General features: G+C 37.5%; 1 protein-coding gene across 1 annotated transcript in view; it reads right to left on the bottom strand.

Moving 5' to 3' along the window:
• The window catches only part of TFPI (tissue factor pathway inhibitor), a 33,917-nt gene extending 7,843 nt beyond the window's left edge, over window positions 1-26,074 (bottom strand). The window contains 6 exon segments of the mRNA XM_027740097.2: window positions 95-190; window positions 1,258-1,434; window positions 3,988-4,026; window positions 10,000-10,200; window positions 15,833-15,952; window positions 25,859-26,074. Of these exon segments, the coding sequence (XP_027595898.2) occupies window positions 95-190; window positions 1,258-1,434; window positions 3,988-4,026; window positions 10,000-10,200; window positions 15,833-15,947 (628 nt within the window). The 5' untranslated portion in view covers window positions 15,948-15,952; window positions 25,859-26,074.
• Between the last annotated feature and the right edge of the window lie 1,860 nt (window positions 26,075-27,934).

Here is a 27,934-nt window from a genome sequence, read left to right as displayed (position 1 = left end):
ACACACGTCTTCAAACAAATGGGAAAAGGAGTGGACAAACCAAAGAGCAGCTGCATTAAAGAGTCAATTACAAACAGCAAAAGTAAATTGTTACCAAAAATCCCAGGGAGCTCTTCAGGTTCTTCTGCTGGGGAACTACTGTTCACAGCGTTAGGATGCTCTTCAACTGTAACAATTGGCAATAAGTTTGCTAAATGAAAAAAGAAAGGAAAACAATTAGGGGAAAAAAAGAACCCAAATTGGTATTAATGGTTCAATATCTCAAAGATAAAAACTTTCATCTATTTAGACCATGGCAATGGCCCTTAATCCTCTGTTTCTTCTTAGGTATTCATACAAATTTACAAGGAGGTGTTATTTCAGACTAAAGGCAGGGGGAAAAAAATTATTCTGCAGCTTTTAGTCCAAAAGGTAAAAGCAGAATCAGAACCCAGGAAGAAATGTTTCAGCAAAGGCAGGGAAAGAGTCCACGGCTCTAGAGGTATAGTTCTTTAAAAAAATATTTTAAAAAAAAGCTTAGTGTGTCTTTCCTAGTCCAAGTGTGAATAAGCTCGAGTTCCCTTTGCCAAACTGACAGATTATGAAACAGTCCTGGGAAAGGGTCCACTAGAGGCAAGAGAGATAAAAGGGTCTGGAGGCTCTCGATGGGAAAATGTATTCACCCTAGGAATAAAGTGAAGTATTCTGTAAGGGGAGAGGAGTTCTGAAGGTTTCTGTATCCTGGTGCGGAACAATTCCTTGGAACTGGTAGGACAAGGAAGTGGTTGAAGGATCTGTGGTCAGTCTGAATGGCTATTTTGTAGCCTAAGCTGCTCAGCCAGATCGTTCAGAAGTGAGGGACAGGCCTCCCACGATTCTTTGGTGGGAAATTAGGAACTTACAGTAAGTATCTAAGACTAGAAATTCCTTTATGGATACCTCTTTCCATTGCAAGACTTGGTTTGAAAAGAATAAATGCGGATGCGTGGGTTAAAAAATATATATTAGTGCTTTACGACATTAAACTGGCAGATTTTAGGTCAGCTGTCATAAGAAAAGTAAAAAAAGGGATCCTGTAATATTAAATAGTGCCTACCAAATATTTGAGTCCAAATATTCTTAATTTTGGTATTTTTATTCTAACATATATATAATTACTGTCAATTTTATTGCCACCTCGTGGCACCCCAAGTTGCCTTTTTCCCATGCAAGATGCCTTCGAAACACAGCACTGTTTATGCAAGAGTAAAGCTGAGAATTGTGAAGGCAACCACTTACAGTTCTCTTGGCAGGTAGTCCGGCAGTCTTCCAAATTCTTGAAGTTGTTCTGGTTTCCCAGGCACCCACCATACTTGAACACTTCACATGACTTTGTCTCTCTGTTGTAGAAATACCTGGTAAAATAACCTCGGCACACTCCGGGGTCTTTGTCGTGGAAGCAGAACTCGGGTTTTTCTGCAAACAATGGGAAATGATGAACAAAGTGGGAGAATCAAAAGATTAACACACATTCCAAGACAGCAGCAGAACTGGAGGAAGTTTATGAAATAAATCTGCAACTTTGACTAAAGGCCAACTATAAAATAACTGCTACTTTATTGTGCTGCTTTTGTTCTGTATGTAACACCATAATATCACGTGGAGCATTATAGGGATTATTGTATTGCTTTTTTCCTCTTTTCAAGTAGCCAGTAAATTATATCTTGGAAAATGACAACTAATGATTCCTTCAAAGTTTCCTCCAACGTTGAAGCTTTAACCTGAAAATCAGTTTTTATTCTGATTTAAAAGACCTGAATCTCAGCTGGATGATTTGCATCTAAGCACACATTTGTGTAATTTATATAGTTGTTTTAGTAAATGTAACTGTGAATTATAAAGAATACAATGTTAAAATAGAAGAAAAAATAAATAATAATTATAATAATAAAAATGACAAAAAAGAAAAAAAACTAGCAAAGCATTTTTTCTGTAGTAGTTGACTGTTATAAAAGGATACAGAGACAGAGCAGTTATTCTATAATTTTGCAGTCCCAGTTCTGAGTTTGCAACCAGTAACTACAATATCAACCAAGAAAAAGTTAACAAATGAATACAGTGTAACTTGACTGAGTATCACAGCGTGATATCACGTCTTTTGGCAGGGAAGAAAAGCACACAGCCACACAATAATCCCCGAAAGTCAGCTTTGCACCATATTCCATTTTTTCTTAAAATTATATTCTAAAAATAAAATCATGGAAACTATAATAAATCATCTGCGAAGACATTCTCAAATTCTTGCTAGTAGATACTTTGAAATATGATTCCTGTCTGAGCTGACTTGCAGAGAAAAGTCTATTTAGCCATCATATAAGACAATCATATCAGACATGACATATAACAGCCTTCCTTACCCGTAAAAATTCACAAAATATTGAGATTAAACAGGGAGCAGTGGGCTGCCACTTTAGTAAAAATTACTACAGAACAATTACTTTGAAGCTCCTAACATTTTTGGAGTAGATTATCGAGTTACAAAGAAGTTAATCCTATTACATCTACTTTAGCTAAATATATATTCAAATTCATCGCTAGAACAAGATTATTATTAAAAGCAATTAATGCACATCATATATTTATATAAAATATTATTACAGCTCATAACTAGTGCTTTTCCAAGAATTATTTGGCAATATCTTGTATTCCAACTGTTATAAAACTTCATGAACAGCAAGAAATAATTTTCAGAGATCACATGTAAAATTAAATCATTAAAATGTTCTTGGATAAAGTAACAAAATCAATTGCTTTAAGCACTCCTGAACAGTTTAATTTTGATTGCTCACTACAAATTTTGTTCTCTGCAGGAGACAGTTACACAGACAGGCAAGACTCTCCCAGAGCTGCACCTATTCTATATTAGGAGACAACAGGAGCTAAAATTCTTTCATCAAATATTGCACAGCATTGTGAAATAACAGAAAGATTCTTAGACAGATATTAACTGGAAAAGGAAGGCAGATAATAATATGGGAATGCAGACTACAGGATTATGACTGATTCTTAAAAACAGATGTTCTTCATTTAAGAACATCCTCATATTAAAATGGTTCTTGCAGAAAAGGGAAATTAAGTCCAAATTAGGTGAGCTCACATCTAACTTTTACAGCCACTTTTGAAGAGAGAATTCATGAAGGCAATATAATCCTAACCACACAAAACAGCATTATACTTCTAAATGCCATGGCTTTCTCCAGGGACTCAATATGCAAGACTGCATTACTGGAAACAATAGTAAACATGCAATAATGTTGATGGTAGCCATGAGCTGAATTTAACAGGATATGTTCTGGTTTGTCATTAAAAACAGGGAACTAGGGCCAGCCCTTAAAGGAAGCAGTGCCAAAGTTTGCAGCATCTGTGGAAAATAAACTTTAGTAACTTCCATAGCATAGAACCATAATTTTATTTCATTTTTTTTTTTAATGATTAGGAATGGAAAGGACAGGAGAAAACGGGAAGAGAAAACCATCATCTCAGTATGAAAACCTTCCAAATAACATTCTGCAAAGAGAGGGGATTTGCTTATGTTCTGTTTCAAAATGTATGTGCAAATCCTGGCATTTCTACAAGTTGCTAAATGCACACCCATTCAAGCAGTCACAAGTGGAAGGAGGGATGAAGGAGCAAAACAGCAAACTGTCCCTTCAGGAGTGGGAAACTTACTCCCCTGTTGGATGTATAATTAGGGGATCTGCCCTAACCTCTGGTAGCTCCTCCACAGACAAAGCTTAAAAAGTTCTGTTTCAGAGTGATTTTTTTTCCCTATTTTTGCTAACAGTGGAGCAAGCTTTTAGCTTGTTCTCAAAACACACTGAAGATTCAGAATAAGAACTCACTTTCATCTGACATTGCTGTTTTTGTTAGGAGATAGCCTGGAACAATACACAAATAATTTAAAAAAAGAGGCTAATAAATAACTTGTTTTTGTATAAGAGTCTTAGATCACTATGTAAATGTAATTACCTTTCTTAATTCGTGCTGCCACCTTCTTCCCAGACAATTCTGTAATATAAATTAAAAAAAAAAAGTATTTAGGAAAGGCAGACATGTTAAGTCTCACCTGTGATGCCATTGAGTTTGGCAGTGACAATGAGCACTGAGGAGGAAGAATACAACAGCTCTTCCCTTTCTTTTTTCCCTTTATTAAATAGAGAAGTAGCACAAAAGCTTGTTCTGGAGGGCTGAAGTATCATTTCCTTTGTATGAGAAATCCTGCTAGATTGGAAACCTGAGGGTATGGAATGTACTGAAATCAAACTATTCCAATATTGAACTGAACCAGGGAATTACTGTTCTTGGATCCAGAGGCCCTCATTATGTAGTCTTACTTCTCTAAAGAGGAGTAATTAGCAGACTAACAACCCAACTGCTGTAGATCCCGATGCTGCTCGTGGCTTTGGACAGGACCTGGGAGACATTAAGACTTCTCTCCTGCCATCCAAGTCCCTTTGCTGTGCTATGGAGTGCCTGAGTAAAGTTTTCATCATGCTGTTTGTGATATTAAGGCCCATTCAGCCGAGTATCTCCAACTGTCTTTAGGGTTGTATGGGTGACAAGTTGTTTGCACCATTCTCCCAGGGCACAATCAGCAGTGCAGAAGTTGCTATTATCATTTTTAATGCAGGAGCCTGGGTTTTATCTTATTAGCTCAACGAATTGGATAGCTGAATGCAACCCCAAATTCCTTTTCAGTGATGGAAAACAAACCTTCTTCCCCTTCTAGGAGACTCTCTAATCATTAAATTACAAAGGAGTCCATGGGAAGATTGTCTCAACCAATGAGAATAGTGACCAAGGAGAGCTGATGCATTTTCTATTACGGAGATACTTTGCAAGGCAAATAAAATAGCAGCTCCTGGACTTCACCTCTTAATTGCATTGCTTCATAATTCTAGTTTTGTATTGTACTGCCCTCATGTGCTATAATTCTACCACGGTTTTCTCTGGAAACGTGCCGGTGTTGCATTTTCAAAGCAAATCTGTGAGGTACAGATTCTGTCGTGATACATTTTTCCTTCCACCTTTGGGACAATGCAGCTGGAATCCTTAAAAAAAATATTATTTAAAGGCATGACATGCATTTTAGAGTGATATAACATTTCTCTGAGCATACTTCCAGCTTTTCCTGTTAGTAGGAGTCTTTGCCTTCAGCGTTTAAAGGTTTAAACCCATGACCTAAACTACAGACACACACCAGGTCATCTCACTAATCTCACTCAGCTGTCCCCTTCAGGGCAAAACCAGCAATCATATTTTGGCACATGATCTCTACTCTTCTGGCAGAGAACAGGAGGAATTTATTGTGAGTTTATACAGGCCTAGAATCTTTTAATCTCACTACCATGTCAACAGCGTCTTTTTGCTTCTGGTCTCAGTTAAAATGCCAAATCCACGTCTGAGTTAATGTCTTCTTTGTAAACAAACTGCATTTCTGAGTAGATTTTCTCTATAAATAATGGACATTAGAATTGCTGTCATGACCAGAACCATTTATCAGTAATTATTTTCCAAAGTTAGAAGGTTTAGTAGCCTAAAATGTATATTCACTGCCTTGAAAATTAGGACCTTTGTGCTAGTGATGACAACTGTGATTCTACTTATATCCAGTAAACCGGATATAAGTATCCAGTAGATGAAGCATATAGGCAAATGCCTCTTAAAATTAGGTTTTTTGTTCCCTGAAGGAGTTAGTATTGGGCATAAGAAACAAAAAATACAGCTGATTTCCAGGAAACTTGAGTCAGAAGTAGGCTTCTTGAATCTGAACACTGTCTTTGAGAGTGGCCAACCTGCAGCTGGGCTCTCTGAACTCTGTTGTACTGATCCCAATCAATTCTGTCTTTGGTGGTTTATTCATTCCAAAAATGTTTTAAAGTTATCCTGATCTGGTAATTCACTCATGTTGGCTCATTTATTCTTGTAGTTGTGCTGAATATTGAAAATCAAACACTTTGATTATTTACATTATTTCATCTGAATTTGTATATATATAAATACATATATATATTACATAGCTTCCCTTTAGCTTATTTTTATCTTGATTTTCACATCCTTCACAGTGATAATTTAGTATCTCAGATCTTTATTTCAAACACTTAGGAATCACTGATACTATTTTTTCTATACTGATTTCTTCAGTTACTAAATAGCGATCTTCCTACAATAATAAATATGTAAGCATAAATAAGATGAATATAACTATACACTACAAGACTGGACAGACAGAGATAGCTTTAACAAAAAGAATTTACATAATTATATTGGTGTTTACTGAATCATGTTAGTAAAAGTGGTTAGCATACTTAATTATGTTAGTAAAAGTGCTTTACACCTGATGGCTGACAGCATACTGTATATGACACCAAGCTATTTTATCAGCTGTTATTCATTCAAAGAATACAGAAATTATGAGCCTTTATTGCTCCAGTTCCTCCAAGCAGATGTAACTCTTGTAGAGTCTTGGATCCCTGTTATTCATACACAGAAAACTAAACTTGGGCTGAGTACCAAGATGTAGACACTAAGCCAGTTCTCATTCTAAATAACTCTCAGTTTTATACTACAGTTATGCAAAATATATGCCAGTACAGGATTGGGTCCAGAAGATCTGTCTCAGATCTTGATCCAACAAATATGTCACAATCAAAACAAGACTATTATTCAAAATAGCAACATCAGATTGAAGAAATAATTCAATAAATCTTCACTCGTGGCACCTGATCTTGACTTTTGAACACTTCAGTCCTAATTCTGCATCTATCTACCCTGCATTTTCCCCCTCATCCCTCTGTTTTAGCCTTCAAATTGAAATTTTGGACAAACACTCCAAACTACCAGCAAGTCACCTGTTTGGGATGAGATACTGGAAGTCCTGCAAACAACCCTGCTCCGAGCATGGCAGAGATGCTGTGGGTCCAGCTGAAACCCAGAACTAAATACCAGACATAAATTACCAAAAAATACCCTGATGTCAGAAAAAGAAGAGTTATTTCACATCCTGGATTCCAGGTCCTTCTGACATTGAATAGTAATCAAAGAAAAACAACTTTTAATTTTTTAACTCGATAGATTGTATTCATTAAACTTTGTGGAGTCATAACTAGAAACACATTAATCACAATTTTCTAAACAAAACACTGTAGGAGTGAAAAAGTGCCTTTTAAGTTTTTTTTTTTAGAATGATAATGCCAACACTAATTTTTAAGCTTGGATGTTTATATTAACTGTGGAGTTCAGCTACCAGTTTCATTAGATTCTGGGCTGAAAATTTAACGAATATGGAAAAAAACTTTTAAGCTGGTTGTCCAAAAGGGGAAAAATGTGTCTGTTAAATGCATGATACAAATTTACGACTCATGGAAACCGTATGACAAAGGAAAAGCTTGTCAGTCCAGAAAGTCCTTTTATAGATAAATAGAAAATTACTATGCAAAGAATTAATGCCAAAGTTTGAATAATTTGTAACCATTTAAAATTATATTAATCTGACTTGAATGCTTCAGACAGGACTTTTGATGGGACAATTTGTAGCAATGTAAGAATAAACCAGCAGGAGTAGAAAAGGAGCAAAACAGTATTTTTGTGTTTGTTTTCTTTACTGGTTAAGCATAGCCCTGATCTTCCATTCCTCTGTAATGAATTTCTTCTTTGATTTTCTGCCCAGAACTGTCATCTGCTTCCATGTAATAGTCTGTTATGACAATTTTAAAACATATTAAATGAATTCTGTCTTACTTTAATATCTTTTTTGTTTTTTCTTTTACACTCAGGTGTGAAGAATCCAAGACACCAGTAGTGTAGTCTGGAGAACAAACTGCACTGTGAACAACTTTTATCTTAACTAATTTTTAGAAAAACAAATACAGGTAAGTGAGCACCAGAATAATCTGCATTTCCAGTAGTATCTGAGACTTCAACATAAAAAGAAAATGATTCAGTGATGTAAAGATCCTTCCCTTCTCAGCCAGTTCAGGAAGAGTTGGCTTCAGATCCATTTCAGATTCAAGTAGGACAGGGTTTTGTTGGGGTTTTTTGTGTGTGTTTGCATTTAGGGCAAGATGTTTATATTCAGGAAGATGCTTTTCTTGGTGTCATCTTTTTTTATTTACTTTTCTTTTTACTTGAAATGCTAGATTATATTACTTAGGAACTAAGGAATTGTGTGCTTCATATAATTCTTCCCTGATAGCATGTCATTTTAAGAGATACCTTATTTCAATATCATTAGCACTGCGTTTACCCATGTAGGACACTGAAAACAAAGCAAAGCTGTGACTGATTATTGCCACTTCTTCCCTGGAGCACACCTGGTCTCTGAGGCTCCTTAGGAGATCTTGCCAGAAGCCATCAAAAGATAAGTCTCAAAATTAATCCTAAGAGTAAAATGCACTGAAGAACTGCCATTCACTTAAAAAAGTGGAGCTGTCTGATCTTTTCCACTTTGAGAAGATGTGATCGGAATTTTGTGGTGTAGAGGCAGGTTTATTTGCATGTATTTGTTTAAAAGCAAACCATAACTCAACAGAAATGCATGGTGGCACCAGCAGATCAGAAAATAGGGGTGAATGGTGAACAATGCCTTGACTTAGTATTTGGTGAGTAAATGAAATACATGCGGCCTCCTCACTAGAAAGGTCAAAGGGAGCAAGGCCAGGGTTGCTTCCCAAAAGGATGGGTTTTCCTGTTAGCTGTTCTTCCAATATCTTCTAATTTTTGCGCTCATGTACAACATTTCAACTTGAATTTTGCTGTTCTTCACAAATACAGTCCCTCTGAAGCCTCGTTGCCCTCAGCCACGCTATTCTGGACCAATCTGGGTAGGTAAGAAAGCAACCATGCTTTACTCTATAAATGGCAAACACTATTGGAAAATGGCAATTCCTGGTAATTTTTATTAGGAAATACAGGTGTATTTGAAGCCGATAATGTAACAGATTTAAGGCCTGATCTAAATACTGTGTAGACGTGAATTCTGGAAAGGAAAAAAAATAGGTAAGAGACATTTATGACAGTCAAAGCACGATGCTAAAAATTAGCTTATTGTATGTACAGCCTGTTTTGGTCAGGAAGCCCGAATAGGAGCTTCTGAAATCGATTTTCTAATCTGAAATTTCTTGCAAGTACTTTTTGGTAAGCTCTATGAACTTACTGTGCTAATCCTAGAAGACACAAATTTACATCCTGCAAATCAATTTTGTGCCTACAGCACCTCAGCAGATTTCCAGTTTTACTGGAAGGCCCAGGGCTACAATAAATTATGAAAACAGGGCAAACAAAATAACATCTACCAAGATCTGCATAGCAGGAGGGTGCTACCAGGGCATATCACTGATAGGCAGCAGAGAGTGCCTGCTTAATTACAAGGTTCATTTTAAATTCCAAAACCAGCATTCACAAGGCCCTTTGTGAATATTGTTCTGTGTCAAATGTTAAATTTCATTTTCCTCTTTCTAATGATTAATTGATGAGATTTCAATAAAACTGAGCTGACAAATGGCTGCAACTGACATTTTTAATGAGAATTATCTACTACTGTAGTTTTAATTATGTTGAAACATAGAAGATGTCCAAGATTTTGGACAGCTTCCATCAGCTTTTCAAGTGAAGGAGAAACCTGGGATCAAAAATTGCATTAGATACTCCGAAAGCAACAAAGAACATCTGTGCTTCCCACCAGCTTAGCCCAGCCTCAAAATTAATTTCACGTGGATTCTAGCTAGAAACTAAGCTTTCTTGTATCGGTGTCTCTATTCCAGAGGTACACTAAATCAAGTCTCACTTAAATTTCCAAATCCTGAATGTTTGCTTGCAGAATGTAAAATAATTCACATGACTCCAACCTACTTGGGAACATAATTAGAGGAACCACATTTCTGTATCAGTGGGAACTGAAGAGAGCCTCTTCTTCCAAACTTCACGTGGTTTGTGAACAAGAACTAACAGATGCAAAAGGAGGATAAGAGAATGGGTACTGGCCTGTTACCACACACTTCTTCTGACATTCTTCCAGCGTCAGGAAGTTGTTCTCGTTGCCGTGGCACCCACCATACTCAAACACTTCACACTGACGGGTTTGAATATTGAAGAAGTAGCGCACATGGATGGCTTTGCACGGGCCATCATCTGCTTTCATGGCACACACCGAGTGCCCAAGTATCAGTGGGGGCAAAGCAGCACCTGTAATATAGGACAGAAGCAGAATAACTGTTAGTAAGTTCGTTTGCTTTGTTTGCTTACACTGCTCGTGTTTTCTGCCAGAGAGGCACTGCACCACATCTGTCTGCAACGCTCTGGACACACTAAACAGATGTAAAAACAAAAAACATCATCTGGGCTGCAACACAAATTCCATTCGATCAAACCAAACGTGTGGTTTCAATTTTCATCTCAAACAGCTCATATTATAAGCTTGAACTCCTCATCACAAACCTCTAAATAGCTGCGGATGGCAGCTTAGTCACAAGAGCTAGTGGGCAACTCTGAACGACAAACACAGAGGGAAAAACCTGGTAGCTCTGAAAACACAGTGACAACCACGGCAGAAAGGATTCCTTGTGCTCTCTCCCGTGCACTTCTAACAGCGAACATCGCTCACGAAGACACAGCGTCAGTCGAACAGAGCCCTGCAGAGGGCATCGCTCCCCTGTCGGATGGTGCTGGACCGGGACACAAACCCAGCCCGCACCACTGAAAGGTCATCACACTGTATTTTTCCTTCGACCTCGCTGTTCTTGCATCACAGCTTTCAAGAGCTAAGCAGACACGTAGAACGTTAAGGGGAAACAGAACTCTGTGTTACCAAATCGTGTAATTTCTGTGTCTTTCAAATACGTTGTTAGGTGAGGGAATGTTTTGTAATATTTGTCATATGTATCGTGAAAAACACCAGCCAGATTTTACACTGTCAATGTCTATAAGGAAATTCTGATTAACAACTGAGTTGCTGGTGCTTCTCCCTCACAAATATATGGTTTAATATTTTTTTCCTGTTTTGCTTTTCTGATGAACTGTTTTGCCCTGGAGGATTTTGAAAGCTCCACAGAGCTGGTATCATTGCCATAGCACCCAGAAGAACAGACCTGAATATTTTCATTCATTCTCCCACAGCTAATTAGAATATTGATAGCTCTTAACACATGTGTCAACACACCTAACAGTGGCCCAGGAAACAGGAGACAAAACAAAGGGTGAGGACAAGAGTTTTCATGATTATTGCACAGCCCCCTACTATTACTAGATTAAGTTTCTAGTTTTAATTAAAAGAATCCATAAAAATCAGGCTTTATGACTCGGTAAAAAGAAAACCCACAGAACTAAAACATTGTTTTGCTACTTCCTAAGGCCTTCCCTCTGCAGTCACAGGGACACTGTTAACCACTGTCAGATGTACTGACATCTGCTGCGAGTGTAATGACCAGCTGTGTCACACTTTTTGGCAACTGGACATTTATTTTCTTAAGAATGCTAGAAAGTTGCCATAGTTCGACTAAAATCTGTACCCTGTGAAACCCCCAGGGGCCAAACCCTCCAACTTTAAGCAGTAACCAAGTGACTGAAGAAAGAAGTCTCCGAGGGGTTTGTCGGAACTGAATCATTCCTGTGTCTGGGAACAGGGAAGGAATTCTTCCCCATTATTTTACACCTGGGAACACTTAACTCACACAGATGACAGAAAAGGAGCTTTTCTTCTCATATTAGAGCAGTAGATGAGAAGGCAAGCAGGAGGGTTTGACCAGTAGACCTGCATAGGAACAAATCTGCCTGTACTCATTTTACACGTGGAATATAGCTCAAGAAAACTAATTCTTAGTATAAGGCCCCATCCTCTGCTCTTGAACACTGGAACAAATTGTTACTACTACATTTTAGGTCTTGTGTGAAGAGCACAGGATGTGACATTTAGAGAAGATGTCTGTCAGGAAGGCCAGTGAATATTCTTCAGCAGAAACATAGGAAGTTTGAACTTTAAGGAACGTTAACAGTTTCTTATCCAAGTGAAGTAAAATTCCCAGCAACCTGAAGCTGTCAGTTCCAAGATTTCATTACCCTTCTTGCAAGACAGGCCCTCTTTGTAATGTACCACCTAAATATTCTTATATATTAAATAATATTTTGCTTCCTTTATGCATAGACAGAATAATTTGAAACCATATATATATACACATAGAAAATCAATTTGATTTTCTAATCTTGCAATTCAAGGCTGCTGCAGGAGTGAAGGTGGCCTCCTGCACTCTCAACCTTTAATTTGGGCCCTCCAGGTTTGGCTCCTGCCCAGGCTGCTTGAAGTCTTCATGGTGCAGCAGCTTCCTTGCACTCACTGCACCACTTCAGCAGCCCACCTCTGGTCTACTTTCTGTCTTTTGGAAGACTTTTGCCTCCTCTTAATTATCTCCATACTAAATAAACTCATTTCTTCCAAACTTTTTATTGGCCTTGCTTTCTAATCCTTTTATAATTCTTATTTGGATCTTTCCTATTAGTTGGATTACTGTTTAAGTGTGCTGTCCAGACCTGATCATAACCTAAGGCAAATAGAGTGGAATAATTACTCTTGGGTTTTGTTGGGTTTTTGGGGTTTTTTTCTTAATACAAGACAAAATCACTTGCCTCTTTTTTTTTTTTTTAAACAACATTGCATTACTTTTGCAATGCTCTGCAACTTCCATTTGCTCTCCAGCAAATATAACCTTGTTATACAGGTACTTCCACAGTTATTTTCCACCCTATATTTATGAATGTGTTGATTCTCCTTTGTGAGTATAGCACTTTGCGTTTGTCATTTAAAAAAAAAAAATTAATTTAGCTTTCCACACTGGATATGACCCTGTTGGATATTTATTACCCATCCAATTCAGGCATCTGGTTCAAATAAATTTAGGAAAGCTATATAATATGTTAAATAATTGTTACAGCTGATGCTCATTGTCACCCTAAAGTTATTACTTACCATGCTAAAATTAAACTAAAGCAAAGCAAAACCTCCTCTCCCCTTTCTTTCCCCCCACCCCCCTTGATTTTTTTATTAGGAAGCAGAAGTGGTGAATTAATGCCTCTAATCCTCTGACATTGATACAAGTGAAAACAATACCTCACCCCCTGGCTGTAGGCACAACAAAAGACTTTAATTTGACTTTTGGTCTCGTAAGGATAATCTGTGAGGCTGCTTGTTAAAAAGACCCCCTTCTAATTAAAAAATGAACTGATTCCCATCCTAAACCTGCAGCACAATAAATGTGATGGACAAGAGTGTTATGGTGGAGTTGCTTCTCAGGACAGAACTATATAAATCGAGAAAACAAAGGTCAGGAATATTTCTGACTTTAGTTTATGGAAAATACTCTGTGTTTCAGTTTGCTTAGGTTGTGTGTTCTCAACCTTACATGAGTTTCCGTGGTTATCCTTAATTGTAAATTGCTGTCATCTTCCCAGCCTTTTCTTGGAAATGTCTCCCTTTGATAAGTGGTATCAATACTGAGCACCTTGCCACTGATGAGGAGCTGTTGCTTTTCTCTCCATCTTTGTCAATTCGACAGCTTCCCACCCACACACTGTTCCCTGTTTCCTACACTTTTAAGCAGGCACATTTATTCTTGGCAAACTTTCCCATACGAATAAAAAGCACATTCAGTTTGTGAGTCGTTTTCTGCCGACCACATAAGGTATTAATGAACAGTATACATAAACTAGTTCTCTTTATACCATTCATTTTTTGTTATTACCCTTATTTGTTGGTGGAAAAATCCCTGGTTTTGCTGGAAGAGAATGAGTTAATAATACTTTTTTATCCCATTGGACTTGACTTGCAATCTTAATTATTACTGTAATTTAAATAGACAAAACCCCCCCACCTCTTAAATTCACAAAGCACTTTCACTCAATGTGGTCCAAAAGCACGAAATTGCAAATAATGGATGAACATAAATTATTCTACCCTTTAATACCTGAAATTTAGGAAATGCTAGGGTAAAATATGTCATTGCTTTGTAACCATCTAACTTCAAAACTAAATGTTATCAATGAAATTGCACCCTGCAAGATTTATACATTTAAATTCACTGAGCCCAGAATTTAAATCTTGAGAAACCACAAATATCACTTTAATTAGCAACAACCTAAACATTTTATGGAAACAGACTACTGTGAAAATATTTTGTAAACACTGCAACTGAGTCTTCAGCAGTGACTAAAACAGTATCCTAGTTTAATTTCTAATAAATACATTTGATTGTTTCTTACTTTTGAATTACAGCCCAAAAGTTCAACTGTTTGTCATATTAAATCAGTTACTGGTCACATAATCTTAAAGGATTGGTTGCAAAATAATCAGTGAAAAAAATAATGCCCAGTACAATGACTATTTCATTTCCTTGGGATTATTTTCTTATTGTCTTTTATGAACGAAGTAAATAGAGGAAAAAATCTAAGGCAGCAGATTTCTTGTTCTGGTGACAAAGTGTGCAAGGCAATTCGGACATTATGAACAGCAAGCTTAGGCTAAGGATTTATATAAGACTTAGAGTTGCAGGGCAAGGATAAATATGACTTTAGCCTCAAAGAAGGAAGGGCATTTGTGCACTTCAGGGTGAAGAGGAAACAAATTTATGTTGCATGAATGAGTTTTTACTACACAACCACGCTAAGCTTAGGCTTAATGCACATGTTTTAAATTGTAGTGACCAATTGTGACATGGTCCTAAAGCACTAGTTTTGTACTAGCTTAGCATAGCCATGACTGTGCACAATTAATGTTTCCGTCTCAAAGAACGCTGCTGCAAAAGTCTGACAAAGAGAAATAATTTGGATGGAGACAGGACAAAATATGGGCAGATTAGGTAGAGAGCCAATATAAAGAAAAGGTTCAAAATTGGACAGGTCAAACAGAAGTTTCCACTTCGTAGTTCTTGATGGAGAGAACATAGTTCTCTTAAGGAAGGGATCACAATTTTAAATCATTTTCTAAAGGAAAAAAGAATATTTTAGTTATTCTTGTAATAATTTAGTGTATTTTTCCTTCATCTGCTTTCTCAAAATTGTTTGGGAGGAAATGAAAATACCCTTCCCAGTGATATCCAGTACAGAATTCTGATCCATCTTGGTTAACTTCAATGAAGTAAACAAAGATCTTACAACGGTGAGAGTCCAAGAACCTCCCCAGTTCTAACAGTCACACTTTTTTTCTTAACAAAATTCTCTAGCTGGTGAGTTTTTAATCACAGAATTATAGAATATCCACAGTTGGAAGGGATTAACAAGGATTGAGTCCAACTGCTTTATTTATCCAGTGATATCAAATCACTTGGGGTTATACAGAGACCTTCTTCAGGGCCCAGAAAAACAACCAGGATAGTAATTGCATCATTTTGAGACCAAACTTTGCACATTAACTGTGTCTCAGGAGAGCTGTGCACGGGACAGCAATCTGCAATGTTATCCATCATATTTCTGCTCCTTTTGTGTGGGGAGATAAAACCCGGGTTTGCCAGCTCTATGTTCTTTTCCCTAAACAATGAACTTTTCCTTGATCCTAAAGCAGAGCTTTAAGGGAATTATCTTGATATCTAACCCAATGTTTGGTTAGGATTAGGAGTTCCAAAAAGCTTGGGAAACAGAAGCCTTGATAGAAGGCTTTAATACACAATTCTGCACATCTCTCTCTTGGTTAGAAACCAGCCCGTTTTTAGCTTAGCCTCAATTTCAAAAATTTCCCAAAAAAGTTCTCAAGTGCAGAATTACATCTACAGAGCATTTTAACACAGTGGGCTTTGTTGCTCGAGATAGTTTGAGGTGTTTTGCAGTAATCTCTTACCCACAACATGCTCTTCTTCGCTCCCCTCCGACCCGGCAGCTGCACAGCCGGTGACACAGCAGAACAGCAACATAAAGGCTGAAGGTGAGGAACATCCCTTCTTCCTTCCTTTCATCTTCCCTGTATAATAACATATAGAAGAAAAGATACACTTCAGTCAAATTCCTTGCAAAAGTCAGGAGCGGGATAGTGCTGCCCTGGGGGTAGATACACAGCCTGGGAGCTTTGGGAATAATGGGAGCTATATAATCATATTGTAGGCACAGTGAAAAACAGGACAAGGTTCATAGTTGTGCTCAGCAGATTGCAGGTCTCCTATCCCATCTCCAGCACGGATTAGAGGCATTGTTATTACTTTTATAAATCACCTCCTAGAATACATAATGATATAAAACGTAACACTTGGCACTTTTATTGTCCTGATCAGTTTTACAAAATGTATGGTTGGTTGTCAAGTCAAATCCTTCCAAATAAGTTTTCCTCAACCTGAAAAACTTAGAGCCACTGCCACAAACACGGGATTCTATTTTTAACAAACATTTAATTGATTTATAATCACACACGTTGCATTTCACAGGAGTCAGTGAACATTTTGCAACATGGGCTTCAATGCTCTAAGAAGTATTTTGTCCCTTGTGGATCCCTTTAATATTGGGTACCTCACTTAAGTGCAGAGCTGTTATTTTTCACATCTTTATCAGTGCAACCATCCCCACAAAGAGAACACTTTGATCCCATGGCAGCCAGGACACTCAGGTTGCCAAAGATGAGGTGATGCAAGCACTTATGAAATTCTCTCTGGAAAACTTTGGCTTTAACTTTTTTAGAAATACAGATTTTCCAACTAACTGAAAGTAGTTCCTTCAGGATCTCAGAATCCTAATTAGAGGATAAGTTAAATACCTTCTTTGCTCCCAACAGATGGATTTCCTGTAGATATCCTCTTCTCTTAAAGTACAATACTAAATTTTTTTTGCTAAGTTAATTAAGTTAGTAAAAACTAAAGCTCTAAGAAATGGGAAGCTCCTTACATTCAGACACTGTTCAGTGTTTAAGTTTACATGTCTGTGAAGACAGCAAATCTTCACCAATGAAAGCAAGAATTTTCATTTGTCTCTAGGAAACTTACCTGTTTTTCCCTCTTGGATACTTTTCATTTGTCTCCCAACTTGCAGCATATGTAGGAGAAAAGAAATGCATTCTTAAAAATAACTCTTGGTGAAATTACAGACCAGACCATGAGTGACACTAATTATTTGGATAATTTTTTAAATTGACACTTCCCTTCAGAAGGCTTCAGTACATCATGTGGTGAAAAACACTGAGAGAGGTCTTCATTCTTTTTTTTTCCTTTTTTTTTTTTTAGCTTTTTGTAAAGGAACAGAATTTTGGGATCAATAGAATTTCTCTTTTAGCCAGAAAATACGACAGTGTTAACTTCATCATAATCTTTTCCTGTCAAAATCAACGAAAGAATGTGTGTCTTTCATTCCTTCTAAGCTCAATTATTAAGCTTAATTTCTACATGAACAAATAAAATGCTTTATCCACATACAGTTTCTGAAATACTATGTAATCAGAAAATATGTGCAAGTGCCACGATTCCTCATTTTCAGCTATTAATCAAATAAATAGAAGTAGCATCTTTATTCATGATTCTAACCAGAAATTCAGTTTTAAGCTCCTTTACATGTAAAGCTTTGTGGTACATGACTTTGGAAGAATTTTCCATTTTTATCCAAGGGTTAGAGAAAACCTTCCAGCAAATCTTTTTATTCACTGCTGATAAAAGGTCCAGTCATACTTTAAAAAGAAAGTAACTGTACAAGGTAACCTGAAGTTATCTAAGACTGTCTTTATGATTTGAGAGATTTCTGAGTTGTGAAGTTAGTTTGACATCAACTAAAATAAAAATAAAAATAAATCCACAACTAAGAAAAATGTTATGGGGAGAAATACTACGTAAAAAATTTCTAACAACTGCACAAGTACTTAGAATTACAATGTAAATAAAGGTGATGATAGTTTGACATCATCTAGGCTCAATGAAAACAGAAATATCATCAAATTCTCAGGTTTAATGCTTAGATATACAGTAATAACTTCCAAACTTTGTGTGGCTCCTGTGAGTTCACTGGAATAAAGAATTATCAAATACACCTTGAGTTTTAGTGTTTGAAATGGCATGGGAAAGGGCAATTTTCTAGCACGTTGTTTTCCTTAGAAGTAATCACTGACACAATTGTGGCACTTCATAAAGAAACTTGTAAATTATCCACAACCTCAACTGCCCATGCATTAATTCCAAGTTTGTCCCTTTTGGGCTCTCATTGAGTTTTTCCAAACATGGCATCAAAACTCTCACTATTTCAGCAAAATTCAATTTGAATTTGGTTTTTTTATTACTCAAATTGAGGCTTTGGTTCTTTCTTCTGGGAATCTCCAGAATGTAGATTTAGATTGCAAAATTTAGGAATCAGTTTTTAGTTCATCTTCCCATAATCTCAAAAGCTGGTTCCCAGGCAGAAGAAAAAAAAAATCAATCAGCCAGAAATGGAAATCCTCAATAAGTTCCTATTTTTTTCATTTAAAAGTAGAATTTTGCACATCCTGAGTTGCCATATATAATTGTCACCATGTGATTATGAGGATAAATTACTGCATTTGGACAGAAAACAAAAATCTTCCAAGGGTACAGCGTTCCTATTCTTCCACTCGGCTCCCACATTTCTCTAAAAAGAAAGAGTGCCTTGTCAAAAGCAGGGCATATCCTGATGTTTGGGCAAGTTCCAAGAGGAAAAATGTGGGCTGTACAACTGCATATCTGCCTCACTGCAAAGTCTGCTGACCAAACCCCATCTCCTTTATCTTTTTTCTAACCTTCCCAGAAGGTCAAACATTCCCAGGACATTGTGTCAGGTGTGGGTGGAGGTGGGACGAGTGGGGTAAAGGTTTTGGTAATAAAACTCTTAAATCCTTCTGTAGTTTAATTCTTTCTTATGATTCCTACAGGAAGATTTAAAATCCAAGATCAAAGTGAATTTGGCATTGCTTTTTCAATTAAAAACCTAAATCCTCTAGAAAAAAAAAACCAACAAGTTTTCTGCCTGGATGTTCAGCTGCCCTGTAACAGAACTTTAAAGCTGTAAACCTCTTATGATATCGATATAACTTTCCTTTTTAAGGCATTCTGGTTTTTTCATTGTATTTATATGGAAAGCACAATTCAAATACTTCATCTACAATATGTGGTGGAGTAAAATATCAGGAGCACACATCTGTGCAGGGAAACTCTTCAAGTTCAAATAGTTCATGTTAAATGATTATTTGAGCCAAATTCCGAAGATTCTGAGAGTAAATAGGAGCCCCTTCCTCCAGAAGGGTTCTAGCTTAGGATAGTCAGGAATCAGTCCAGTTTTAACCCTAGCTTTTCTCTACACCATAGTGTCATTAATGCATATTTCATGAAGACAATTCCTTAAGAACTGGCACCCCACTGCTCCCAAACCACCTCCCTTTTAATGAGGCATTTTTATATCTGTAATGGACAATGACGTTACTTGACAAAGGAGGTCAACAAAGGTAATAATTGGCCCCAATTTTTTTCCTGATTTAATTAAATACTGTTATTTCTAAATCATACAACTGGCTTCCCTCAGGCTAAAATATAGGTAGACCAGGCAGACCATAAGCAATCAAGGAACCTCCCAGAAACAGATCCTTATTACCTGGTCTTATAACGAGGACTTTTTTATCCTGACACCTAAACATGGAAATAAAAGGAAGCTCTCAAGAGTTTTTTTGCTGAAGGCAGAAAAGTACAAAACTTGGTGTCTTCTCCATGCAGTTTGGAGACAGACTTTTTATGTGTGTATATATATATATATATACATATGTACATATTATTTTTTTTACCTAGTAGTCTCTTCAACACCAATTTCTATAGTTACCTGACTGCTTAGATGCAAACAATTTTTTTCAGTGTCATTTATCTCTAACTGGCTAACTGGAAAAAGCAAAACAAAAGCCAGCATTTCCCGCAGTGGCCAAAAAAAGATATTCCTAGAAAATGGCATAAAGTGACACTGTAATGTCTGTAAAAGTGACTCATTCATGCTGACAGTCCAGGAAGTGGAAACACAGACACACACAAAAAAATTTAAAATAAAAAAAGGGAAAGAAAAAAAAAAAGAAAAAGTAAAGTATATAATTGAATAAAGGAATTAATAGCAGGAGATAGGATGTGCATAGTGAGAGGTCGAATTTAGCACAGCCTAAAACTAAGGATTAAAAGGTCTAATTAGACAGGATTATAACACCTCTGATATAAAAGCAGACTTTTTTCAGCCCACTATGCTTCAGAGGCATTATATTTGCCCTATTATATCTTGTACTATCTACTAGGACTTGTGCGACAGATTTCATTAGACCTATCTACAGCATTGTCTCCCAGCTGGCAGAGTCAGTCTGTTCCCTTGAACAGGGTTTTATTCCATGTGCTGTTTTGCAATGTCATGTTTTTCATTTCCTCTGCAGTAAATATGAAGAATGAATCGAGGATGAATTCCATCCCCTCTGCTCTGATGTAAAGGGAGCAGAGAATGATGACACCTGCCCCAGCTTGACAAGTCCCAGAGTCAGTGCTGGGCTGTCAATTAAACTGATTCCCACCAGAAAGGATTTCCACCACTGGAGCCTTGCACTGTCACAGCAACTCAAGAACTTGGATTCATCCAAGAACTTCAAATTTGCTTCTTGTTATGAAAGATAATGTTGGTTGGTTACCTACCTTTCATCAAGGAAGCATAAATGCTTTCATCAAGTAACATAAATGCTTTGCTGCTGCACTATTCCAGCCTCTTAAATTCCCAAGTGAAAACCGGGAAGTAAAGGGAAAATTTAAAAAAACAGATTTCTTCATTGGATTTTATGCTGAAAAGTTGTATGACCTGGTGTCACTGTTTCAGATTTAAACTCCAACTTTGGTCCTGCTTTTATTAAAGTTGAAAATGCTGCTTTTCAACCATACCTGACAAATGAATTGAAAAGGAAACCTTGTTATGTTTTGAAATGAAAACGAAAATAAATAAATTCATAAGCCTACCACAAGAGTTTCCTTCTTTTTTTCACATGCCTTTAGACCTCTCTTGCCTTTTCATTCTCCTTTGTCAACTCCTTTCATTCACGTTTTTAAAGTGTTTTCCATTTTCCCAGCTTAGGTCCAGAACCTATTTATTCCTTCTCCTAGTCAGCTCACACCTGGCACCAGGTACTTTTGCCATCCTGTCTCCACTCCACTTCTCTCATGACACAGGTCCAGGCCTTAACTTCTTTCTCCCTTGAGTTCTCCTTTACTCACCTGGCTCAGTCAGGCCTCCCATCCACAATATCCATCACCAAAGACCTGGGAAGTGGATATATTCTGGGAGGCAGAGCTATAGTGAGATTATACCATGGCAACAGAAGCCTGCAAGCAATTTTCCTGACTCCCTGATCGTGATGCAACAGCCCCAGTGAATTATAAACTCTGAAATTAAGACCGATCTATTAAATAGCTTCACTTTTCACAGGAACACCGGATTTGTCCGAGTCAAATCCCATAACTAGCCCGTTTTCATTGTGATACACCTTTCAATGGGGAAAAGAAGTACTTTGTTCCTGCCAAAATATCTTTGTGTGTGTAAAGCAAATTGCTGGGTTACATAATTTCGTAAATCTTGAAAAACGAAACGACGAAACCATCACACTCAAACCTGTACCTGTTCGTAGCAAAGATACTGCTCATCTAATCCTATTTTCAAACAGGGAATGCCTTCAGCAGCCTAATAGCCCCTCCCAGAGCATAAAATCCACTAACAAAACAAACAAGCAGCAATATTAGTTACATATTAGCTTTATGAATTCTCTAGCCTGTTTGTTTGTCTTTTTTTTTTTTTAGCAGTTTGGACTGGAAGACTACTTTATATGTTCAAATCTCAGCTGTGTTTATTGATAAATAGACATGTTTTTAGAGGTCAATTATCTTACCATGATAGATAATGAAGAGAGTAATTTCAGTGTTGTATAGTTGTCAACCCAGCTGAGTGTAATTTCCCATTGCTCACACAATAGAAATACTATTCCCTTTCACTGAAGTGAAGCTGTCAGATATTGAAAATATAACAGGCAGGCACAGGAAGAAACTACCAGCCACATCCTGTGACTGATTTTGGCCATACCCATTGACCTTTTGTAACTTCATCATCACAGAGATCACATTTTGCACACATACCAAAGTCCAAACTACAAGTTTCCTTGCTCTGTCAAGCAAGCTGAGCTCATTTTGTCTCTCTTTCCAGCTGGAGATGCCACAGACACTTTTACTGCCATGGATGAGCTTTGGATCCTCCCACAGGTTAGAAATGCTGAAAATGCCTTCCATGGTAACACCCCCACATTCAGACTGCCCTAGATGTCACCCTACAGTCACTTAAAAACAACATAAAATAAACTGCCATAGAAAAGAAGGGTCATATTCCCTTCCTCTCCCACCATAGTACAGATCAGGTGGTTCATTTTGGTGGCAGTGCAAGCTTCTGTGGACTTAGAGTGTTCATCCAATGACTCTCACAGCACAGAAAATATCAGCCTCATCTTTCCACACTGACTTTTCTCTGACTGATGAAAGCAAAATCATTGTCCAACACTTCATTATGTTAGAGCCTCTACAAATACAAAGGGAAAAGATTGCTTCTCAAAGCAGAAAACGTTTACGGAATATGCCAGGACACTTCAGCAGACTTTTCTTGGAGTTCATAAAACCAGTACCAACTAAGTATTTCCTTTATGTAATATTTTATTTCTAACTGGCTTGGCTGCAGTTGGTCTTTTCAGGATAGTTATTTTAAAACTGGTTCTTTTGGAATGTTCTATTTTCTGAAGGAAGGTTTTACTTTCTTGTGTTCAATCCATAGCCCGGGGCAATGCACCCGAATGCCCAGTTCTAATTTTTCACTAAACAGTAAATCGAATTACCCAGCTAATTTCAGAGGTATACTCAGGTAGGAAAGTCACACATCAGCAAGGAGGGCAAGAGTATTAAAGAAGGCCAATGAACAGCTGTATTAACAGCCAGAGGAAATAATTAAGAAATCGAACAAAGGAGTTGTGAGAGAAAATTTAAAGGACTGAAACCAAGTCTATTTTGCTGTTAAACAACTATGAGAGGAAAGGAATTATACAATTCCCCATATGGTTTTGCTTCATTCTGTCCCCAGGGGAACTCTGTCCCTATTGTAAAGCTAAACAAGTTTCATAAGAGAAACATACAGAAGAAGGTATTTTATCCCTGTTTTTAAGTCAGTTCTCCCTAGTTTCAGTGTAAAGAAAAGCTTTAGATATGAAGATGCCATCAACCTCTCCTAGTTCTTAGAGAGAAAATAGGATTGTTCACACCGTAGCCCAAACAAAGGACAGTAGTAAGTACTAGAATTTGACAGATTTTAAACACTTTGCTCCAAAACTGTTAGATGTGAGAGTCATGTAATTCTCTAGTTCTACTGGTTTCTTTTTTTTAATTTAAATTTTTTTTGTTCCTCCTATGCATATGCTCTCAGTCCCTCTGGCAGATGTTCTCAGAAAGTACTGAACCAACAAAATCATGGCAGTCACAAAGCACTTCCAGCAGTCACCAGTTTATTTTAAAATGCAAAAGAAAATCATTGCCAGAATCACCCTTTTAAAGTAAATCAAGATGTTACAGCATCTTCCCAGAATGTGAGAGATGTTGTCAATAACTTTTTTTCAGTGGTGATTTAATATTCATGTTTCCAGAAACAATCCTAACCACACTGATATACCAGTGAGAGCAATCTATGTTTTCTGCCCTAAAAGTAATCCAGGACCCACAGAATCAGAATAGCATAAAAGATATCAGTTTTCCTGAACTGGAGAACACCTGGGTGCTCCTATCTGCTCCTGTTCATGCACTCAACTTGGAAGGGTTGAGACACACAGAAACAGTCCTTGAAGCCAGAACTGGAGTCCAGTAATTCTCCTTCTCTAATGGGGTCTGGTCTAGCTGGACATGGGATTTCAGACTCACCAAAGGTTCTGGGCATGGTCACTGAAAGCCTGAGAGGAAGTTTGTTCTTTTACACCTTTGCTTGGTTTCCTAGACCACTTTGTCTCCAATTTCTTAAAATTTCCTCTTTGACAGAAAATCTGCCTCGTTTTTAACACTGTCTCTCACTGCCCTTTAGCTCTGACACTGAAACCCTAAAAATAGATACTAAAGATTTATGAGTTTTTATCATTAAACTTTCAAAATTACTCTGCAGTGAGATTAAGGAAAACTCAATGGCATTAATTGTTCTATCTGTCCTGAGTCAATAACATAAAACTGTAATTTACAGTTATTCTGCATTTAGAATATTAACTAGGTGAGTAACAATTGAGTGTTCATGAGCAATATTAGTAAATGTGGGCACTGCACCAAAAGGACAAATGCACTTTAAAGGTCATGGAACTGCACCAGACAAATGCATTAAAACTCAAAATTACAAACTATGAAATCCACAATGTAAGGATGAACATAAAGGATACTGAAAGTCAATTTAAAACACACTTGGAGACTCGCCAGCATAAAAGTCACAAAATTTTCAAATAAATGGATTTATCAAGCAGTTGTTCACATGGCTGCTTTTTAATTAACCCTTTCAACGTAGGACATTATTTGACAGGAGAAAAGGCCAGAGCAGGATGTGTTTTAATCATCTTGACCTCCTCAGCATGGTTCTGTGTACATTACACATGAAGGAAACTTGATTATAAGTCTCAAATTCAGCTTAAAGAATAATGCAGAGGAATTTATTGTGGATATAGATACTTGCTGCCTTCCCTGACAGTCATAAACTCTCTCCTAGCAGAATTAAATGGTGAGCAGAAGGTTACAAAGAGAAAAGGCTGACAGTTTTTCCCAAGTAGGTGCCTGGCAATTCCTCCAGCACGCCTTTGCTGTCCCTATCTGTACTGACAGCTGCACTTCCTGCCTCTGCCTCTATCCATAAGACATTCAGGAAGGAAGGTTTGTATCTTTACACGTTTCCCATGAAAGGACTTTGGTGACTAATGCCTGGAGTACTGAGTCACACTGACCGTTCCCATCCACGCTCCCCCCATCCAAATTGTTATTGTTCTCCCTGCTCCACTTTTCCCATTATCACAGGCCTTTTCCTCATTTAAATTGTATTTATAGCTTCTAAAATATCAGCAAAGTTTAGCAATATTTTTATTTTAAATGTGAGTATCACTGTTTTGCTTTACACAGTTCCTAGAAATGAAGTCTATGTCATTTCTGCCAAGTAAAATATTACAAAAGTCACCAACAATATTCTTTTGGGGGGTGGGGGTGGTGTGTTTGTTACACTGACACCACTGTAAGACTCATTTGCTACCCTCGTTGTGTAAGGGCTTTTAGTTTCTCGAGAATTCCAATATACATTGTGAGTGAAATTGGCTTATGTGTCATCAGCTTAATTTGATTCTCCTAAAATGTTCTTGTACTTCTCCTAAAATATTAATTGCTTCAGATGTTACGTGCCCTACAAGGTTTGAAACAGCCTGACAGACCACCCTGCTGAATCAAGCCTCCCTTAGAGCTACTGCAGTGGAGAAATTGCTTTAGAAAAACAAGAGTTTTTCTTCAAACTCGAGCTATTGATCAGAGTTAACTTATTCACCTTTAGGAGAGCTTCCTTTAAAAGAACTCTCTTGGAGTTCAAAATACCCTAGTCTGAGATTCTGGCAACCAAATACTGGTTGTATTATTAATCATAAAAGTTATTCATTGTCCTACTGTTTCAAATTTACAGAGGGAAAAAAAAGCCTCCCCTTTTGCAGCACTCATTGCTGGACTTTGAATCTAGACATCTGACTCCTGAATCTACCCCATTCTAAAGAAAACACACCAGTAGATACTGCTTTCTGCTGGCTAGAGAAGAAAAGGATAACTCATTTAAAACCGAAAGTCTCTCACAAAGTACTCACCGAACTCCTAGCAACAGTTCTTGAAGAAAGAAGGAATTCCTGAATCAGAGCTGAATATGATCCTCCCCTAGTAATTCACGCCGAAGGGGTGTGGTGTAAAGCTACAAAGGCAGAATTGCAACCTGATCTTCCTAGAGCGGGGATCGCTCGGCTCGGGGCTGTTCTGGCTTTTCGCAGAGCACATGGGCTCGCTCTGGGTAAAAGTCAGAGATCTGCAGCGGCAGGAACGCTTCCTGTGTAAAAGTTTTCTCGTCTGCCTGCAGTTCAGAGCAACTGTGTTCTAAACAGCGCCAGCTAAAACGGGCTGCACCTTTTAAAGAACAGAGTTGTGCAGGATAATCTATGCATTTGTGCCTTGCGGGCTCTGATAGGGCTCACGAGGATGGCGTACTCATTGTCTACTTAAGAGAGATACAGGGTGGTGCACTGTTGTTTTTCATCTGTTTGCTTTTTAAACGAAGCCATGCTATTTACTCTGCATCCATCGCAGTGTTTGGAGCTGCTGTGCCTCCAGCTAGAACATACCATCTATTTACAAATCACATTGTTATGTGCTAAAACTAACCTTTAGTGTCAGTAAGAGTACCGTGGCTGAAGATAGGCATGGGGACTCCAGACACCCTCTCTGAGACCTTATAACTTGTGGATGCAGAGGCAGATGTCCAGAGTCTTAGTCTTAGAAACACAGGATGAGAATTTCCAAGGTAATGGATTAAGCAGTAACAGAGACAGAAATAACAGCTGAAGAACAATAGTTACACAGTCAGTAGCTGTAACTCATTGCAATTACTTTTTAGGCAAAGACCAACAGGTAGTTAAATCACTGTCATTGAATATTTATATTTATCTGTTCATCACCATCCTGGAACAGACTGGAAGTCTCTCATGTTCAGTTAACAGGTTATAACAACCTTCTGACACAAACAGAAGTGCTCCTGGCAACTCCTTAGATCTCATGTCTTGTTCTGACTGTCAAAATGTCTGTAATACTTTTCAGGGCAAAGCCAGTAGTCAGCTGAGTCTACTGACTGTTAACTGGGTCAATAATCAAATGGATTAACTGTCCTCAAATGGACTAGAAGAACTCACACAGTAAAAGGGGCAGTTCAAATGCTGGGGGTGAGGTTCTGCTGTATAGTTACTAATTAGCAACTCAGATAAAGCAAGAGGCAACCCAGCTCAGGAGGTCAGGGAAATGGAAATGGTTAGGCTGTCATTTGTGTGACACCAAGACTCTGAGAAACATTGTGGGCCCACATGTTGAGAATTGGTGTCTCTCCAAGGGTCACAAGACAGACCAAAACAGACGCATGAAAATTACACAATGGTTTAAAGAGAGCTCAGTCTGTACGTTTACAGCAGACACCAAAACCACCAGATTTCAAAAAAATTACATACTTCTTCACTACGATTTTCTTGGAATGCAGCTGTGTGGATGAACATGTATCCCTGTGGATAGTTTCAAACTTGCTCTACTCTACAAGTAATTTACAAATGAGTTGCCTTGTTTTTAGTCCTAGATGCCGAATGGTCTGAATTACAAGTCCGTGTATATATATTCCAAATCTAGGGACTGGACCTGGTCATAGCCTGAAGGGAGATTTTTTGGTTCCAATGAGAAATATATATTTTTTTTTTTTTAACGAATAGACAAGAAAGAATTTTCATGGTTTACGTCACAACGTGCTAGCATCAGTCCATCTTTTCTCACAAGATCTTGCTCAAGTCATTCAGATTTGGTGTGCAAAATAATAAAGTAGTTCTGAAAGGAATAGTCCACAGAGACATGGAAAAAAAAAAAAAGAAAAAGCTACAGTTCAAAATATGTTTGTTATCTTATGGTCAAATAAGTTGAGAATCACATCTAAAGAAATGCACTTTGGGGAACACGTAAAAGAATGAAACCCTTATTTTGATTAAAGGTTAGACTAAGAGCTCTTCAGTAAATAATAAAACCATATGATAGAAAAAAAGCACAATGAACACATATTCAAAAGAAAATTTCAAAGGAAACTATTTCATTTTCAGATTAGTAGTTTTGCTTTCTACTCTATTGTCTCTTCAGTTCCCACGTGC

This window comes from Pipra filicauda, unplaced genomic scaffold, assembly GCF_003945595.2.
Source record: "Pipra filicauda isolate LSUMZ 115617 unplaced genomic scaffold, ASM394559v2 scaffold21_size4447388_pilon, whole genome shotgun sequence".
Classification (NCBI taxonomy): Eukaryota; Metazoa; Chordata; class Aves; order Passeriformes; family Pipridae; genus Pipra; species Pipra filicauda.
The sequence above is the reverse complement of the archived record's forward strand: the minus strand, read 5'-3'. Positions and strand labels throughout refer to the sequence as shown.